This window comes from Eumetopias jubatus, unplaced genomic scaffold, assembly GCF_037043125.1.
Source record: "Eumetopias jubatus isolate StellerSeaLion01/CBP00866 unplaced genomic scaffold, mEumJub1_p1.0 scaffold_9, whole genome shotgun sequence".
NCBI classification, from domain to species: Eukaryota; Metazoa; Chordata; class Mammalia; order Carnivora; family Otariidae; genus Eumetopias; species Eumetopias jubatus.
Genome location: NW_028274815.1, coordinates 16,895,858 through 16,914,740, shown reverse-complemented (window position 1 = coordinate 16,914,740; position 18,883 = coordinate 16,895,858). Strand labels below are relative to the sequence as shown.

Sequence of the window (18,883 nt, the reverse complement as noted above, 5' to 3'; positions counted from 1 at the left end):
GGTAGTCCCCTGTCCCTGTGTCATAGCTCTAGGCTCCTTGCCCCCACCCCTGCCCTGCACTCCTCCAGCCCTTACACCGCACCCACTTTAATGCTCCTGACAGCCTACCTTCAGGGCCCACCAGCTGTTTCCTGTCTATGCATCTGTGTCACCCAGCAGACTGGAGGTGCCTTGTGGACAGGCCAGTGTCGGATGTCGGTCCATCCCATCTATCACACTCGAGGTCGGCCGCTGGGTCAGTAAAGTCCGTGCAGCTGAAATATCGATGCTGTGCGAGATACCCTACAGCTGGGAGAGGAGTGTACCTTTGTCAGATGACTCCTGTGGGGAGAAGGGAAGGATTTGTGGAGGAGGCTCTGGGCTGTGTCCATCCACTGCTGGGCTTCTCACTGGCCTCCCCATCCCTGGAGGAAACCCAGGAGCTGGTGCATGCAGGGAAAAGCCTCCTCTCCCTAATTTCCCAAGAAGATGGGGAGGGGCACCTCACTGGGGTTTCTTAAAGATTTGGACACTTGGACTCCTGCTGGGAATGGGACTCGGTCCCTCAGGACACCCAGTCATTCACCAGGCCTCCTTCCTCTTTCCCTCTGCTCCCTCCTGGTGGGCTGAATCCCAGACAGGTGGCCCATAGACACAGGTACTGATCAAGATGAGGGGACCCTGCCACCCCAAAGTCCACTAAAACGGAACAGAACAGAAAATGTCTCAACCAAGAGACTGTTAAGGACTGGTTCTGGAAATGGCTACAAAGTCAGAGCAGGGAGGAGGGGTGGGGTTTGTCCAGGCGCCTGGTCATCTCCTGAAGGCACCGCTGGGTCAGGGCAGGTACCAAGCCCCCCGCCCCCCACCCCCCACTCCAGGGCCCCATTCTATACAGGCCTGAGGAGGGGCCCACCGAGGCCCTGGCTGGATCTGGTCTCAGCCCCCTCGCCAGCCCCGCCTCGAGCTCGGAGGCTACAGGAGCCAGGTGTGCAAAAGCAAACAGGCCCGGCTGCCCTTTGGACCTTTTGCAATTCGCCGGGCTTGCTCTCTAAGCCCGGGCGCTGCGGCCTGGGCGGGCGGCCTGGTATAAATAGGGCGCAGACACGGGCCGCGCATTCCCTCCTCAACGGTGCCGGGCGGCCGCCTGCGAGTGCCAGTCCCTGAGGAGCCAGCCAGCCAGCCCGTCGGCCAGGAGACACGAGGCGCAGCGAGGGAGCCGCCCGCGCCGTCGGCATGGGCCCTCCGAGGCCCGCGCTCCTGCTGCTGCTGCTGCTGCTGGGGGCCGCCCGCGCCTGGGCGCGTGAGTGGGGCGGGCCGGCCTGCGGGCCGCGGGGTCCCGGGCCCGGGGCGGGGGCTGGGGGGGCGGGGACCCGGGCCAGCGGGGGCTGGTCCCGCCGCACAACACGGGAGGGGGGGGCAGCACAGGCTGGGGAGGGGCTTCTCCAGAACCTGCTTCTCCTCTGAAAGCGCAAGCGGTACGGCTCCCGGGGAGACCCTGGGCCCCATGGGAAGACGGGAGAAAGCAACCGCTGTCTCTCTCCTTTTCTTACAGAAGATGAGGTGCTGGAGAATGTCAGCCCCAGCTGCCCAAGTAAGGCTTTTCCCCACTGGGCGGGGAAGGGCGCCCCCAACCCCTAGCCCCTAGCCCCTCCTTCTGCACCTCAGCTCACTAAGATGCTGGGACGCTATGATGGATGTGCTCTGCTCTGAGCCCCAAGAAGCCAGTTCCTTGAGACTGTGCCCACCTCCAAGGGCTCTCAGTTCCTTCTACCTGTATTTCTATTCTGTCTCAAGAGCTTGGCCTGGGGGGGAGGGACTGTCACTCTGTCGGCCCACGGACACATTAAAGAGACATCCCATTGTTTATCAGTGGCTAATCATTGATTCGAAGCACATGAGGGTGAGGAAATGCTGACTTTAACCTTTGTGGAGAAATCCAGACGCCCCCACCCCCGACTCCTTCATATTTACCTGACCTCCGGGGGTCAAAAGAGCTGACCTCGCGGTGGTACCCCGTGTACGCCTCGGAGCGGGAGGCTGGCCTCTGATGGGGCAGCAGTGCCATCTTGTGGCCATCTGGCATCGCTGCACCTGTGCTCTTTTTCTCACATTGTTCGGCAAATTCCTCTCAAGCACGATGGAAAACGCCAGAATTCCTTCTTGGGTTTTTCTTAAGACAGTCAGATAGCCATAATACTTAATGAACTTTGCCTCGGGGATTTGGGAGAACCAAAAAAAGAGCCACGGGATTGTGTTATTTTCAAGCTGAAAAGGCATCAGAGGTATTTGCTTTATGATGCCAGCTCTTAATTTGCCAGTCTCTCCTATAGACCTTCTGAGCCCCATTGTTTCACACTCCCCTCCTTGCACCTCAGATGATACATTCAAAAAATACTGGCAAACGTAAACATTATCCTCAACAAAACATAGCGGGGAAGTTAAATGTGTAAAGGGAAATTATAATGCAAAGTCAATTAAAAATAATTTGAGTTTCATTACCATTTTTTTGTGTGTGTGATCTTTGCCACTACCTCTCTCTTTCCAGAATAGACTACCCTTGGGGGAGTTATGTCCTATGTAGCTGACCTATTTCTCCCTATTTTAGAGGGTGCATCTCGATTCAAGCACCTCAGGAAGTATGTATACAGCTATGAGGCTGAGAGTTCCACTGGGGTCCCTGAGACCCCTGATTCAAGGAGTGCCACCAGGATCAACTGCAAGGTATGGAGGGGACAGGAAGAGCCACTGGAGGGACCCAGGGCTCCCATCCTTGCAGACCCAGCTCCTGCCAGGACTGCCGTAATCACAAAGTGAGGGACTGTCCCTGGGTTTGAAAGTCAGCCACTCTGCTGAGTTTCCTGCCGCAAAAAAAAAAAAAAAAAAAAAATTGCCAACCAGATTTATTATTCCATTAGCTTCCAAGGTGTAACTGGAATACATGATCTAGAATATCAGCATTGCAGGACGGTAGATTTAACATGATGAAAGAGGCCCAGTGGGTAAGCCAAGGCAGGTGGGCATCTCAGGAAAGCTTTCTGGAGTGCAGTTTTTATACTCTGAGCCAAACAGAATATTTGCTTAAGACAAACAGGGGGAAAAAAAGAAAAATTTAAATATGCAGTTTGTTTTCAAAACTTTATCGCTGAGATGACTGTATTCATGTCAATGTTCATATGGAACAGATCTAAGGGCCGCTATTAGGGGCCATGTGGGAAAGAGAAGTCAAGCTGGAAAACTGACTTCTTTCTAGGGCCCCGTAGTCCGTGTTGTCAAATAAGGTAGCCGTTGGCCACACGTGGCTGTTTAAATTGAGTAAAACTTCTTAGTCATACCAGACACGTTTCAAGTGCCCATGGCCAGCAGATCTCTATCAGACACAGTAGATGTAGAACACTTCAATCACTGCAGAAAGTTCTTGAACAGTGCTAGATGACTGTTAGGGACCTCTGCAAACGCCAACAATACATAAAGCTCTGAATGGGCCCCAAGAGATACAAACAGTTGGGTTGCTTGGCTTTTTGGGGTGACATTAAGGAAACATTTGCTGTTGAAACCAACAATGGCCTTCTTCCTGCCCCGTTGTCCTTCTTCTAGCTCTTAGACGGCATTCCCTCTAGACAGTGGGTCCCCAACAGTATTTCCCTTGGTGTCCTGATTAGAGAGTAAGCCCTGGGCTGTGAAGGGTCTCATGTTCTTGATGGAGAGTCTTCATGTACTGCTTGCTACTCTCTTCTCAGGTTGAGCTGGAGGTCCCCCAACTCTGTAGCTTCATCCTCAGGACAAGCCAGTGTACCCTGAAGGAGGGGTATGGCTTCAACCCCAAGGGCAGGCCCTCAGTGCATAAGACCAAGAACTCTGAGGAGTTTGCTGCTGCCATGTCCAAGTAAGGCGTGGGCCTGTCTGAACTTCTGAGCTCTGGGATTCACTGGATGTGTTGTACATACGTGTCCGTGTGCGCGTGTGTGTCTCTGTGTGTGTATCCAGGGAGGGATGGAATGCATGCGTTTATATGAGGCATGTGTGTGAGGATAAGTATTTTATTCTGTATTCACCATGGATCAGGGAATTGCTAAGTTGTCACAAAAGTCAAAAAGAAGGAAGAATTATTTACCCTTCCCTAGTGAAGTGCCCCTCATTATCATTTAAATGTGCTTCTAAAAAACGTCCATGCTTTAAAACTCCTTGAGACAATAAAGGTGAGATGGTTTATTTAAACAAGTGAATTCTTGTTTAAAGAATTGAACAAGACCGGTAGCCCCCGGTCTTCAGGGAGGGTCCAGCAGGACTTGGTGTGGTGCAGGGTCTGTTCCATGGGGGCGGCAAGGCCCAACCTCAGGGAGTGCAGGGAATGCCAAGTCATCCTCCCCCAGGGCCGGCGTTCTGCCTGCATAGTGACCAGGCCATCCTGGTGTTTGCAGCTGGCCTGTCTTCCGACTGATCCGTGTCTGTATTGCACCTGTTGTAAGTATTTTGAACATCGCCCCTGCCTCAAGTCCAAATCACAGTTAGTAGTGTCCTAAGTGTGTGCAAATACAGGCAGCAATAGGTTTGTTGATCTGGGAGCATCAGAAACTCCCCGCCCGTCTTTCGATTTGTTAAACATTAGACATGAAAGCCAGTCCTTTCTCTGCAGTCAGCCTTGATGCTTCTGTCTCTCGCCGAAATTTTATCCGAGACCTAAATGTGTATGAGGGACAAGGATGCAGTGACAGGAGGGACTGGTAGTTACTTTTTGGGCTTTACCTTTCTCCAAACAAAAGGGACTCCTGCTCTTGACGACCACGGGCTTTCCAAGCCTACACTGCAGTGTCTAGAACTTTCTGCGAGGATGTAGATCTGTAGGAGATGTGCCTGGTCTCCTTTTCCTCCTTCTGACTTAACTAGAGCAGGTACAGCCCTGAATTTCCAAAAGGAAGTCCCCAAAGGGAAGTTCCTAAGACCATAGTTGATATGGGCTTTAGACATGGTCTCAAACCATATTAAAGAGCGACTACCCAACAAATGTATGAAAAGAAGTTCAAATTCACTAGTAGTCAGGAAGTGTAATTAATGTAACAACAATATACTTATCACATTATGCCCATAAGATTACAAAAATGTAAAACCGCCAAGCACCTGTTGCTGGTGACCTCTGAGGCAAAGGGTACCTATAGCATTGCTGATGGAAATGAGAGCCAATAGTCAATATCATAATCAAAAACTTACTGCCTTTGACACAGCAATTTCAAAATGCTGGGACTCTAGCCCATGAAAAGAAAAGCAGTAATGTATGAAGATAATATGCATAAGGGTGTTTGTTCCAGTGCTGTTCATGTGGGGGGGAAAAAAATCCAGAAAGAAAGTGAATCCCATCAAATAGGGAATAGGAATCCCATCAAATAGGGACACACTGAATCAATTACATATAACCATAAAATGAGAAAGCTCTATAGCTTTAAAAAAAAAAATCTGTTAGAGTTATACCAAATGAGTCAAAGGATTTCTGTGGAGTATAATTGAGAAAAGCAAGATAGAAAAAAATGTGGAAAATACAATGTCATCTGTGTAAAACAAGCAATGAAAAAATCTTTATGTGCAAATGTTTCCACCCCCACGCCCCTAGATGGGATTGCCTGAGTGTGGAGATAGAAACGGAAAACCCAGTGGGTTGTTCTGTGAGAAGCATGACAGCAGAGACTGGTGTGGGTAGAAAACAGCATGGGGACGCATGAGGCAAGCAAAACAAGTAAAGTACGAGAATGCCAAAAACATACACATATTTGTATACTTTTTTGGAAAATGTACATTTATAAAGAAAAGATAAAAAAAAAAAAAACCATGAGTAGAAGGGAGAATGCAAAGCTACCTAGCTTACGTCCAACAGGCTCTCAGCGGAGAAAGGACATTTCTGTGACCGCACTCTCTCTGGAATAGGTACGAGCTCAGGCTGGCCATCCCTGAAGGGAAGCAAGTTTTACTTTACCCAGAGAAAGAAGAGCCTAAACATATCCTGAACATCAAGAGGGGCATCGTTTCTGCCCTCCTGGTTCCCCTGGAGACAGAAGCGGATAAACAAGAGTTGTTTCTGGTGAGAACTCAGAAGGTTGAAAACAGTGGCCCTTTGAACTCATCTTCACATATTTGAGCCGGGTCCCACTGTGTATATAAAGTGGATTATTGATTTAGCTACATGGCTAGCTACACACAAGAGGCCCTGTACTGGTATGAAGCACCAGTACCCAAGGCTCTCCCTGTCCCCTGGGCTCACGGATGGATCCTCCTGAGCAGGTGGAGCAGGTCAGCCTAATTTTAAAGCAGTGTATGTGGAGTCCTGACCACCCTACTCTTTTGTTTGCTTTTTTGTGTCCCCACGAGGTATAACACAGTAAAGTTGGTGTGTATTTTAAGCACAGAAAATAATTGAATCTGTTGCCAGCCTCTCTCAAGAATTTCAAGTTTCGATCTGAGAGAGAATCCAACTTATTTGAGTCCCATGAACATTTTTGAGCCCTTACTGTGTTCTAGGTTCGATACTATACTACCCTTGGAGAAGACAGAGACATGTCCTGCCCAGAACTTTCCTCAGGGAGTTCTCGGGATCTGGGGAGAGAACCAAGACACACTGAACACAGGGCAGACTGGAATACATGCCGTAAATGAGCAATAGAGAAAATCTTCTGAGAGCACAGAATGCAAAGTCAGAGTCGCCTGGGTCCTAGGAGGGTCCAGAACCATCCTTCACTGGCCTTCTCACTTCACCTCTGGCCAGCCAGCAATGCCCACCCTGTGCCTAGGAAGAAGAAAGTCCCTTCCCAATCCAAGCTGCTCCTGCCTTTTCTCCCAGGCTCCTTTCCCAGGCCCTCTAAAGCACCCACGGCTGTTTTCCCACGTTGAACATACCTGTTCTATCTCCTACTCCCATAGGATACTGTGCATGGAAACTGTTCCAGTGACTTAACTGTTAAAACAAGGAAGGCAAATGTGGCAACAGGAATAGCCATTGAAAGGAACCTGGAGAAGTGTGATCACTTCAAGCCCATTAGCACAGGAGTCAGCCCACTTGCTTTGATCAAAGGCATGGTAAGTTTCACATCTACATTGCTCCTTGCACCGAGCACTGTCCTCTTGGTTATTAAAATTCTGGAATGTTAGAGCTGGTAGGGATTTTAGAGAAGAATCAACCCAGCCTCATCTTCATCTAGACTATAGCAGGAAACTGAAGACCGGACCAGGAAAGGACTGCCCAAGGCCACATGGCCTGTTATTAATTGAGCCAAGACGAGAATCAGGTTCCGGATTCCCCAGTCCACAGCTCTGTCCTTCTTGCTGTCCTTCTGTCACTGGCAGCAAACCTTCCACCATCCCTGGAGAATAATGACTGTCTATCCCTGAAAAGGTTCTAGGGCTTAATGGAAGGCAGCAAAGCCATCTATTGCTGTTTCCTGTAAGAGGGCTGGATGTCCCCAGCTCCAGGCATCCAACCTCTGAGGAAGGCCCAAGACCTGTGTTCTGTTCTCCTCTCCCTCACTCCCATGAAGTGACATTACCAAGAGCAATTCCAATGTCCTGTGTCCTTTCATCCTATGTACGACCATGATCGATGCCTGGCCTCTCTACCTCCTGCCTAGACCAGCCCCTTGGTATTAGCCTTCTCTCCTGTACCTCAACAGGGGTCATGTGGCACCATATTACCAGAGCTTGCCCAATGCCTTGTAATCTTCTGGTACATGAATCACAGCTTATCTCAATAAACAGGAAGGACTTGAGCAATCACTGCCATGCTTGGCAATGTTCCTGGTCATTGTCCTTGAGGCTGAAAATATGACGTCTGACGGCCACAAGGGTCATAATCAGAAGAGGCCAAGGCACTGGCTTATGTCTCTTTTCTGAGCACTTGCTGTGTGCTTAGCCCCACTCTGGGCAGCACTGAGGGCCAGAGGCAGTGGCAGATGAACCATGGACCTTCCTTTGTACCTACAGTCTAATCCAGGAACAAGGTTCCTACACATGCCAGTAAAGGACAATAAATGGCATACTTGATAAAGTTATAAACTGAGCAGTGCAGACAAGCAATCCTAGGCCTGACCATGGAGGAAAAGCACTACTCATGTAGTTCATTTGGCAAAGCTGGCGGTAGATCTGATTAGACAGAATGGCGGGTGAGCATCCATCAATCTAGCCTCAAAGATTTATGGAGGATGTGGACCATGAACCTGAAAGATACAAAGAACATGAGAGTGGAAGAGAGACATAAGGACAGGCTTCCAGGCAAAGAAAACTTAAGAAGCAGTGTGAAGTGTTAGTGTGTGGTGGGCGGGTATATGTATGATACCGGGCTGTATACACTTTGTGCAAGATGAGAGATCCAGTGGGGTGGAACAAGAAGAGTCTACAGCTTGACTCAGCTTTGGGTATCCTGAGTTATTGCATCCCTTTCTTTAAATGTCAAGTACCAAGTTACCTTCTTTAACTGAGTTTATCTAGTGGTGCAGAACTCCCATCTCCCATCTTCCTTGAAGGTAAATGCCCATGGCAGAAGAATCAGGTTCAAGCCCCAGGAACTGATCAAAATATTTTTTTTCCAATCTCATTTACAGTTCCACCCCTTGTCAGCTCTGATTAGCAGTAATCAGTCCTGCCTGTACACTCTGGACCCAAAGAAGAAGCATGTGTCAGAAGCCATCTGCAAGGAGCAACACCTGTTCCTGCCTTTCTCCTCCAAGTAGGTCACCTTCTGCACCCTGATTCATCGTTTATGGAGTTGATGTGAGATGAATGCTTCTCAATGCCCTGTTCTAGGCAAGGCTGTGCCTGGAGGAGGCTATGAGGAGGTACAAAGCAGAGCCCATCCCTGTCTCCATTTCAAGCTAACAGACAATTTAGCAGGAAAATCTTAGGAATACAAAACAATTTGAGACCAACCAAAGATATCTGAGACCCAGACTTTAAGGGTTATGGATCAGGAAACCCAGGGATCCTTGCAGGCTGCCATGGTTAAAAAGGCTTTATGGAAGTTTTGGGATTGGTACCAGAGACTTGTATACCCAATCCATTTTGAAACCTGATCCATCAACTAGTGTTTACTGATTAATTGCTCTATTCTTGGCATTGTGCTGAGGGAGATAACACAGGAATTTCAAGGCACGGTGTTAGTCCCTACCCTCTGGACACTCCAGATTGGTGAAAGGTATAAGGTACAGATGTCCCTCTGTGCAAGGACAGCTAGCATGACCGGGAAGAGGTGGAGGCTATTCACTGGCAGGGAAGGAAGTCAAGGAGGCTGGATTTAATGGTTTGAAAGGTAGGCAGGATTTGGGTAGAAGTAGAGAGGAAAACATTCAACATGAAAAGAATAGTACGCTCTAGGGAACTGGCCATCCATGACATGATGTGCTTCCTTCGTTACCAGGAATAAGTATGGGATGATGACACAAGTTACACAGACTTTGAAACTTGAAGACACACCTAAGATCAACAGCCGCTTCTTTAATGAAGGTAAGATTTTATATGCACATAGTTGCCAGGGCTGGGAAATCTGCCCAAGACACACCATGTACCATGGCTAAGAAATGTCTGCTGATTGATGAGTCAAGTGGGCTTTGACATTCTGGCTATGGGCTGCTCCAGTGAGAAAGCACGTCCCTTTCAAAATGTCAAGTGCCAGTAGGATAAAGGAAAAGGAGAAGTATCCCCAAACTACCTGGGTTTTTGTAAATAGGAAATTGGCCTCATAAGTCTACCTTTGGTAGATCTGACAACCTTATACACCCTATAATAGGCCTGGGACCTGGACGAGTTGGGGCAAGTGGGAGAGGGCCTTTGGGATCAGGAATCAGTCTTTAGAGCAGGATAAAACCTTAATGATCTCTAGTCCAACCCTAACCCTGCATTTGTCTTATATTTAAATCTGCCGTGGGGCGCCTGGGTGGCTCAGTCATTAAGCATCTGCCTTCGGCTCAGGTCATGATCCCAGGGTCCTGGGATCGAGCCCCGCATCAGGCTCCCTGCTCAGCCAGGAGCCTGCTTCTCCCTCTCTCGCTCCCCCTGCTTGTATTCCCTCTCTAGCTGTCTCTCTCTCTCTGTGTGTGTCAAATAAATAAATAAATAAAATCTTTTAAAAAAAGACATTTATAAAAAAAAAAAATCTGCCATATGTATTCCCTCATTGTTCTCAGCAACCTATGATGTCAGGTGGTAGCCATGTGTGCTTTTATACCCATTCTACAGAGGGGGAAAATGATACTTAGAGAGGCTTGTGATGTATCCAGGGTCTCTGAATATTGGAAGTAGTGCAAGGTCAGACCTTGGGTCTAATTTAAGTCAGGACTCTTTCCATTGTACCACATTTCCCCCATTATTCCCCCACATTTCCCACATTAACCCCTGTCCTGTTCAGGGTGATGGAGGAGACAGAGAAGCATCTTCCCCCCCCCCCAATAAGCTGCTTATAGATCCCATTGGAAAAAATGACAGGTGAGCATCGATGGGTCTTGCCTCAACCACAGCGTGTCAGTGGCAGCACTACCTCTAGTTCCTTCTAGCAAAGAGGTTATCTGATATCAAATTCAGACAAACCTGGATTCAATTTCAGCTCTGCCTCTTGCACTCAGAGAGGTCTTAGGCAAGGTGAGTTGCTCATCTCTAGGTCTCAGTTCCCCTGTTTTTAAATTGAGGAATAATAGCAAACCCATAAGGATACTGTGATGAGTCAGTAAAAACATTGAAGTCAAACACCTAGCACAGAGCCAGATACATAACAGGCATTGAGTATAGGATAGTTTTCTTTTCTTTTTGCTGATACCTCCTAATTTCCAGTTTTCAGTAGACCAGGAGGTGGTTTAAATGTGGAGGTAAGCAAGAATCCCTTTGACACTTTCACCCTTCCAGGTGCTGAGGAGGTGGGTCTTGCCTTTGAGAGCACCAAATCCACATTACCTCCAAAGCAGGCTGAGGCCATTGTGAAGACTCTCCAGGAGCTGCAAACATTGCATGTCTCTGAAAAGAATGCCCAGAGAGCTAACCTCTTCAACAAACTGGTTACTGAGCTGAGAAGTCTCAACGATGAGGCATTCACATCCCTCTTGCCAAAGCTGACCGAGGTGTCCAGGTATTTCTTGAATGGTTGCAGCTATATCTTTTGTATGACCTATGATAAGTGGCTGAACTTTCAAACCATGGCCAAGCAGAAAATCTCAGAGGCCACTGAAATATCAATCCAGTTATTCCACTAGTCAATCAGTTAATGTTTGCTGGATAGAGAAATATCAACTAACGTGCTTAGAGTTCCATGGGCCACACATACACACACACACACACACACACACACACACACACACACACACACACACATGCGCGCGCGCACACACGCTCCATTCAGGGCAGATATGTATTTGTGTGTCAAAAGGGAAGAGAAATATTTCTCACATTTTGATGGGTATCTTCTAATTCCTCATTCTATTATGAGTACCCTGGAAAATTTTAGAGAAAAAGAAGTCTGTGTCCTCTGGAAGCCTGGGCTAGTGGAGAGAGAGCTAGGCAAACAAAGAGATACTGTGATTTCTCTATACTTCAAGGCATTGGCTCTAAGTGCTGGAAAGGTCGGAGGAGGGACTAAGGACCAAAATTAGGCCATGCCAATGTTTTCCTGGCACAGTCTATGTTCTGAAGGAAGGACAGTGGTAACAGTCCTCTTTTGGTGATTAATCTGGGGTCCTTCTTCAGACTTTCCTCCATGGTGCTTCTCCAGTGGACAGTGCTTGTAGGGAAGGCTCCCTGGGATCTGAGTTGGATTTTGGAAGATGGTTGGATTTGGAGAGTGAATAGAAAAGAAATCAGGGCACTCCTGTCAGAGGGAGCATCATGGGCCAAGGATATTGGAGCTGCCTGAAGGCGATCTATGTAACCTTCTCTGCTCTTTCCTTCTTAGCCCCATCACCTTACAAGCCTTGATTCAGTGTGGACAGCCCCAGTGTTACACTCACATCCTCCAGTGGCTGAGAAGTGAGAAGGCCAACCCCCTCCTGATAGATGCTGTGACTTACCTGGTGGCCCTGATGCCAGAGCCCTCAGCCGAGAGGCTGCAGGAAATCTTCAGCACAGCAAAGGAGCAGCAGAGCTGGGCCACCTTATACGCTCTGAGTCACGTGGTCAACAAGTGAGTTTCACACTGGTTCTCCTCCTAGGAGCTGAGGAAGACCCCACATCCCTGTACTAAGATTATACCCCACCCTCCACTTTCAGGCTTTTGCATACTCTTGTTTTCTCCACTAGCCATTTTGAGAGCAAAGACTTGCAATAAGAAATCTTCACACACAAGCCTGTATTTTAAAGTAAACTTAGCTATGCTTGCTAAGTCCTAACTCTTACTCTGTAGCTATCATAAGGCAAACCCTGTGGTGACCCAGGACCTGCTGGATATTGCTGATTACCTGTTGGAACAGATTCGCGATGACTGCACTGGGAACAAAGATCACACCTACTTGATTCTGAGGGTACTTTCAGTCTTTTGTATGATATGCATTGTTTCAGAAGCATTTTCCTGGACACCCCCTAGTTTTCCTTCTGCACCTGATTTGCCCTTGTTTCTTTTCAATGCAGGTCATTGGAAATATTGGAAGAACCATGGAGACAGTAACCCCAAGATTTACGTCTTCAATCCTGAAATGTATCAAAAGTACAGAGCCATCCCTGATGATTCAGAAGGCCGCCATCCAGGCACTGCGGAAAATGGAACTTAAAGATGAGGTGAAGTTCACAGAGGAAGTCTGAATGTAAAAACTTTATTCAGATTAACAAGGACTTGGAATGAGATTCTAAATTTCATCATTCTACTGCTTTCTAATTGCCAATTTTAACAAGCCTATTGACTGCCTAGCAGTATGTGGAGAAGAAAGAAATATCAGACCGTGCTACCACTCTAGCCTCGAATATGAGATTTTAGCTACATGCTGTCCCCCTACCAGATCAACCGTCACTCTCATCTTAGGAAAACATGACTGATTTCCCCCATTTTCCCAAACTGGGATAGTCAACCTGGCCCTGTCTTGGGTGCAAATGACTCCAGAACTTTGGAAAATGCCTTATTTATTCACCCCAAATTCTCACTATCCCTTCCCACCTTCATTCCCGCATTAAAATAATTTATGTTAAAACAAGTTTATTTTCACTTATAGTAGCAGATCTTCCTCAAGTCACAACTTGAGTATGTTAATGCAGTTGAATGTAACATGCATTTAATAGTCTTCTGAGACCCTTCCTTGAGCTGGTTGTTCTGAGAGACACTAGTGAGAAGATACCATACCAGCATTTGAAAAATTATCAGAAAGAAATTTGACTTGCATGTAGTAAACCACCAGTAGACCACACCAGTGTTTGCCAGGCATGTTCTATGTTCTGACCAAATGACAGTGGTAACAGTCTCCTTTTTTGGCTACAGGTCCGGGAAGTTCTTCTTCAGGTTTTCCTCAATGATGCCTCTTCAGGGGATAAGCGACTGGCTGCCTATCTCATGCTGATGAGGGACCCTTCCCAGTCAGATATTAACGAAATCATCCAGCTTCTTCCATGGGAACAGAATGAGCAAGTAAAGAACTTTGTGGCTTCCCACATCGCCAACATCTTAAACTCAGAAGAATTGTATATCAAAAAGTAAGTAAGAGTAATTTTCCCCCATCTGCCACAAAGGGCAAAGAGTAATCCACCACCCCACCCAACCCCCGCCCATTCCTAAAGGCCATTGCCTGCCCTTTATGGAGTGTTCTTTCTTCTGGGCAACCTGCACACAAAAATGCAGCAGAAGCAGACCTGAGCCAAGCTCTTGGGCAAATGAAGTCCAGATAGTTTGGTAGCGTTCAGCAATCCATATTTCCTTGGGGTGAGAGAGACAATGGACTCTTAACATGATGTGTAAGCTAAAACTATGTTCCTTCTTTCCATCTAGCTTGAAAAAGTTAGTGGAAGAAGCTCTGAAAGGATCTCAACTCCCAACCATCATGGACTTCTCAAAATTTTCCCGGAACTATCAGTTTTCCAAATCTGTTTCCCTTCCATCGTTTGACCCTGTTTCAGTCAAAATCGAGGGAAATCTTATATTTGATCCAAATAATTACCTTCCTAAAGAAAGCATGCTGAAAACAACCCTCACTGTCTTTGGATTTGCTCCAGCGGACCTCTTTGAGGTATGTGTGAGACTAAGAAGAGGCTCCCGTCCTCTCTCCTGTTCTGTACAACACCATAAATAGAAAGTCAAGGGAGTCATGAGCCAGCCTGGGGAGGAGCTATAATCAGGCAGCTCATTCCTACCATCAGTTTGAGGGCTTCTTCTTTCCCTCCTTCCTTGCCCTCCTGCCTTCTAGCTAAAGGTCACCTGAAGCATGACTCTGTAGTATTAAGGGAAATGTAGATGTCTCAGGGAAGCCCTTAGAACCGAATCCAACAAAACACATGGGCTATGCAATCAGACTGATCTGGTTCAAACCCCAAATTCATTACCAATCTGAATCTCTTGTTTAATTGTTTATCCTCTCTGACCTTAGTGTCTTCTGGAAAAGGACAAGTAATAAGTTCTGCCTTTCAAGATTCCAGTAAGATTTAAATAAAACAACTCCTGTGGTGGCTGAGCTCAGCTCTTACCCCATAGTATTCATTAAATACTTGTTTAATTAAATGGACATGAGGAGAGGAATTGGAGGCTGACATGCAACAAAGCAACCTGACGGCATTTTCTTGCCTGATTTTCTTTCTTAGATTGGTTTGGAAGGGAAAGGTTTTGAGCCAACATTGGAAGCTCTTTTTGGAAAGCAAGGATTTTTCCCAGACAGTGTCAACAAGGCTTTGTACTGGGTTGATGACCAAGCTCCTGATCATGTCTCCAAGATCTTGGTGGACCACTTCGGCTACACCAAAGATGATAAACGTGAGCAGGTATGTTTCTATTAAGAAAAGCTTTGGATCTCAGTGCAAAAATATTTTTCTCCAAGCCTAGAAGTCATCAAGGAGCTATCTAGCTGAAATGATAATTATGTCTATTATTTACCAGTCCTGTGGGGGTAAAGACTAGGGTCCTCTGCAGTTATAAGCCTCCTGGAGATTCAGTGTGCCCAGGAGCCACACTTATTAGAGGCATTCTCCCATACTGATTAACAGTGTAGACTCTGGGGCATGGGTTTGAACTCTGACCTTACTGTCTTCAAAATGTGCACACCTGGGAAAGCTGCTTGATACTCTGCTTCTACATCCCCAGAGTGCTGATAGTCCATAACTCACTGGGTTATTTAGAGACTAAATGAAATAAAGTATGTAAAATGCTAATCAGAGTGCATGACTGGTACTGATTGTTCAATAGCGGACATTATTTTAATTTTTGAGTTCATATTTTCATTATTAACTGCTTTCTTTGGCTCTTACTCACTCATATAGTGGGAGCAAAATCTACTTTGAAGCTAGGATAAGCCCCCACTTAAGGAGTAGAAAATAGATCATATAATCTGGACTTCTTATTCTTTAATTTTTTGCTACTCCAAGTGTGATTCAGTCATTGGCTCACATCAGAGTTTGTTAGAAATGCAGATTCTGAGGCCCCACTGGGATCTACTGCATCAGAATCTGCATCTTAATGACATTCCCTAGGTGACCTGTATGTACATTTCAGTTTGAAAAGCAGGGCAATAATTTACTCCTAGATGCTCACAGATGGCCCCACCTCCACCTTCTAATTTACTCACCTCCACCTGAGGCTGAGGGTCTTTGCTCTGGGTCTCTCAATCACTCTTTTCTTTCACATGTTTAAGCATCAGTCTATGGAGTTCTTCTAATCTCTAAAAAGAACTTGTCTAGGATAGGGTGTTTTTCAAGCTTTTGGCCAATTTATATAGCAGCTACATTTTCTCAAGAAACCCCTAGTATTCATCCCTCGTCAAAGGAGAAAGGGATAATCAGGGGAGACATGAGGGACAGACAATCTTCTGCTCTTGGTGAGCCTAGGAATCCTGGCATCCCAGAGAACAAAGGTCCCTCTTACTATGCCTACATTCAAGTTAAGAACAGCATGGAAGCACCCACTATCCCTGATAAGACCTCAGTTTCTCTTTTCATCTCAATTTGGAGGAGCTATCTATCTTTCTGTAAAAGGCAGGAGTGATTTCAGTGGCTTCCCTATATCCCCACCTGTGTACTTATATTTAGCGCATCATGGCTGCAGCATATGGGCCCCACATCAGGAATCTAAAGGTGTTTGACGATGCTGACATCTCATTAGACACTTTGTCGTTAAAATCCCAGGACATGGTCAATGGAATTATGCTCAATGTTGAGAGGCTGATCAAAGATTTAAAATCCAGAGAATTCCCAGAAGCCAGAGCCTACCTCCGCATCCTGGGAGAGGAGCTTGGCCTTGTCAGGCTCCATGACCTCCAGCTCCTGGGAAGGCTGCTGCTGAATGGTGTTCACACTCTTCCTGGTATCCCCCAGATGGTAAGTGGGCCAGGCACCATCACGGGCAATGAGATTAGCCCATGCCCATTTTAGATCCCCCAGACTCCTTAAGATCCTGTCCCACAAACCAGAGAAAGTACTTGTACTTCCTTCAAAGAAGCAGGTTTGCCTTGAATTTCAGAGAGGAAGATTCTTGGGTTGCAAAGAATTGGTAACATTTAGAAATTAGGCCTTTGGTAATATTAGGTGTATCTTTCAAGGGCATCCATTTGTTCATCTGGAAAACAATATTAAGTGTATCTCCCATTATCTATGCTACAAGTTCCCTATGTCTATGCTACAATGATTATGAAAGGATGCATTTGACAAACTGTAATCCACTATCTAAATATGAGCTATAGTTTCCATCATTATTAATTTATTAATAAGGGAGAAAATATCCAAATATTATTCCCCGGTATTTGATAAATAATAATGTTGGCTTTAAAAAACCAGATTCCAAGTTATTTTCTAAAAATGTTATTTAAAAAAAAACAATGCATACTAATATGCCCATCAATTCAATATCTCTTTAGTTTAAAAAAGTGGTTTTGGGGTGCCGGGGTGGCTCAGTCACTTAAGCGGCTGACTCTGGGTTTCAGCCCGGGTCATGATCTCAGGGTCCTAGGATCAAGCCCTGAGTCAGGCTCTGCACTCAGCAGTGAGTCTGCTTGTCCCTCTCCCTCTGCTCTAAATAAATAAATCAATCTTTTAAAAAAGTGGTTTTATCATAATAGATTATACTTAAGTAAACCCTCATTTCCATTTAGACTCCAAATAACCAGAATTAATCTATGCCATCCAAGGCTACTTAAAGCTCATAAAGCTCTGAGGCACAGCAGTATTCTTAAGTGACTGAACCACTAGATCAAAATGACATGGTATCTGTCTAGGGCAATTTCTTATATCCCAATCTGTTGAAAGCAATAATCATGCATTTTATCAAATAGCTAATCAAAATATACTAGTCTGTTCCTTTCTGGATAAAGAAGAACAGTTATTGTCTGATATGTGGGAGGTTGCATTTCACAAATCCCACTTCGATGAGGCTTACTTGTAGTTACTGTCCCCTGTTGGATCTACAGATTGGAGAGGCCATCAGGAAAGGCTCAATGAATGACTTGTTTCTTCACTACATCTTCATGGACAACGCCTTTGAACTCCCCACTGGACTTGGGCTACAACTGCAAGTCTCCTCCTCTGGAGTCATCACTCCTGGAATCAAGGCCGGAATGAAGCTTGCAATAGCCAATGTAAGACCCTCTTCACTTTTTCATTCCTTAGGTTCGTCTCCTCCACGATTGGTTTCTTGTACGATTTTAAAATGTGTGTAGTTCAAGATGAAGTATATCATCATTGTCATTGCCTTATTCATTTTTATGAAAAACTTTAGGATTCCACTAGGAGGCTCCACCTTGCTAGCTCTGAGCAGTAAGGAGACAGCTATTCTCAATAAATGAGGATTCCTGTCCTCTTTTCATCCTGTTATGTTAACTTTAAGCAGTTAACTCGGGCACTTCCTAGTGCTGGGTATCAGTGTAATCTGGCTCTGGGGAACTGAGAACATGGCTTTTCTTCCTCCAAAGAAATCACAATAATGTTTCCTGAGGTGTGAGTGATCAGAGATGTTTGCCCAGGCATGGGGAAGCGCAGCTGATCTGCCTACACAGGGACTGAGATATTTAATGAAGCTGAACAGGTCATTTTCTGACTTACAGTTGCAGACAGAGCTGGTGACAAAGCCCTCTGTGTCCGTGGAGTTTGTGACAAACATGGGCATCATCATCCCAGACTTTTCAAGGACTGGGATCCAAATGAACACCAATTTCTTCCATGAGACGGGCCTGGAGATGAAAGTTGCCTTGAAAACTAAGCAGCTGAAGTTCATCATTCCTTCTCCAACGAGACCAGTCAAGCTGCTCAGTGGCAGGTAATTCCATCTGCCAGATCTGACTACCAGTGTGAGAGGGAGAGTTGAAACTGGATCCGTAGGACTTGACTGCCTGAGATAATTCAGGACCCTGTGAGCCTGGGGGTGTGGGGGGAGAGAAGGTAGTGAATTACCTACTTTTAACCTAGCTTAGACTCACCAAACAATTACAATTTCCTCGACTGTCCAGGTTTTACCAAATTGACATTTAGGACTTACTGATTAGTCACTTGTTATTAGGTTATGTTTGTTTGTTTGTTTGTTTGTTTTGAGAATGAAGAAACACGAACTCTAGAGAAATCATCCTTGGGAAATGAACATATTTTCCACAGGAAAAATACCAGAGGACATACTAATCTGTGGTAGCTAGCTCAGTGGATAGAGCATAAAGGTCCTAATCTCAAGATTATGGGATGCAGCATATATGGAGAGCTCCATTTTCAATGATATCCTTAAACACTGATTTATCTTAGTTTCTGTATCTTGGACACACTAATTTGTTGATTCAAAAAGAGTATAAAT

General features: G+C 46.0%; 1 protein-coding gene across 1 annotated transcript in view; it reads left to right on the top strand.

The window, feature by feature from the left end:
• Positions 1-1,215: 1,215 nt before the first annotated feature.
• The window catches only part of APOB (apolipoprotein B), a 37,594-nt gene continuing 19,926 nt past the window's right edge, over positions 1,216-18,883 (top strand). The window contains exons 1-18 of the mRNA XM_028099515.2: positions 1,216-1,282; positions 1,535-1,573; positions 2,588-2,703; positions 3,720-3,865; positions 5,896-6,049; positions 6,886-7,041; positions 8,559-8,683; positions 9,371-9,456; positions 10,849-11,068; positions 11,888-12,115; positions 12,335-12,452; positions 12,559-12,705; positions 13,397-13,608; positions 13,901-14,138; positions 14,707-14,883; positions 16,240-16,431; positions 17,517-17,684; positions 18,150-18,361. Of these exons, the coding sequence (XP_027955316.2) occupies positions 1,216-1,282; positions 1,535-1,573; positions 2,588-2,703; positions 3,720-3,865; positions 5,896-6,049; positions 6,886-7,041; positions 8,559-8,683; positions 9,371-9,456; positions 10,849-11,068; positions 11,888-12,115; positions 12,335-12,452; positions 12,559-12,705; positions 13,397-13,608; positions 13,901-14,138; positions 14,707-14,883; positions 16,240-16,431; positions 17,517-17,684; positions 18,150-18,361 (2,801 nt within the window). The remainder of the gene's footprint in view (positions 1,283-1,534; positions 1,574-2,587; positions 2,704-3,719; positions 3,866-5,895; positions 6,050-6,885; positions 7,042-8,558; positions 8,684-9,370; positions 9,457-10,848; positions 11,069-11,887; positions 12,116-12,334; positions 12,453-12,558; positions 12,706-13,396; positions 13,609-13,900; positions 14,139-14,706; positions 14,884-16,239; positions 16,432-17,516; positions 17,685-18,149; positions 18,362-18,883) is intronic.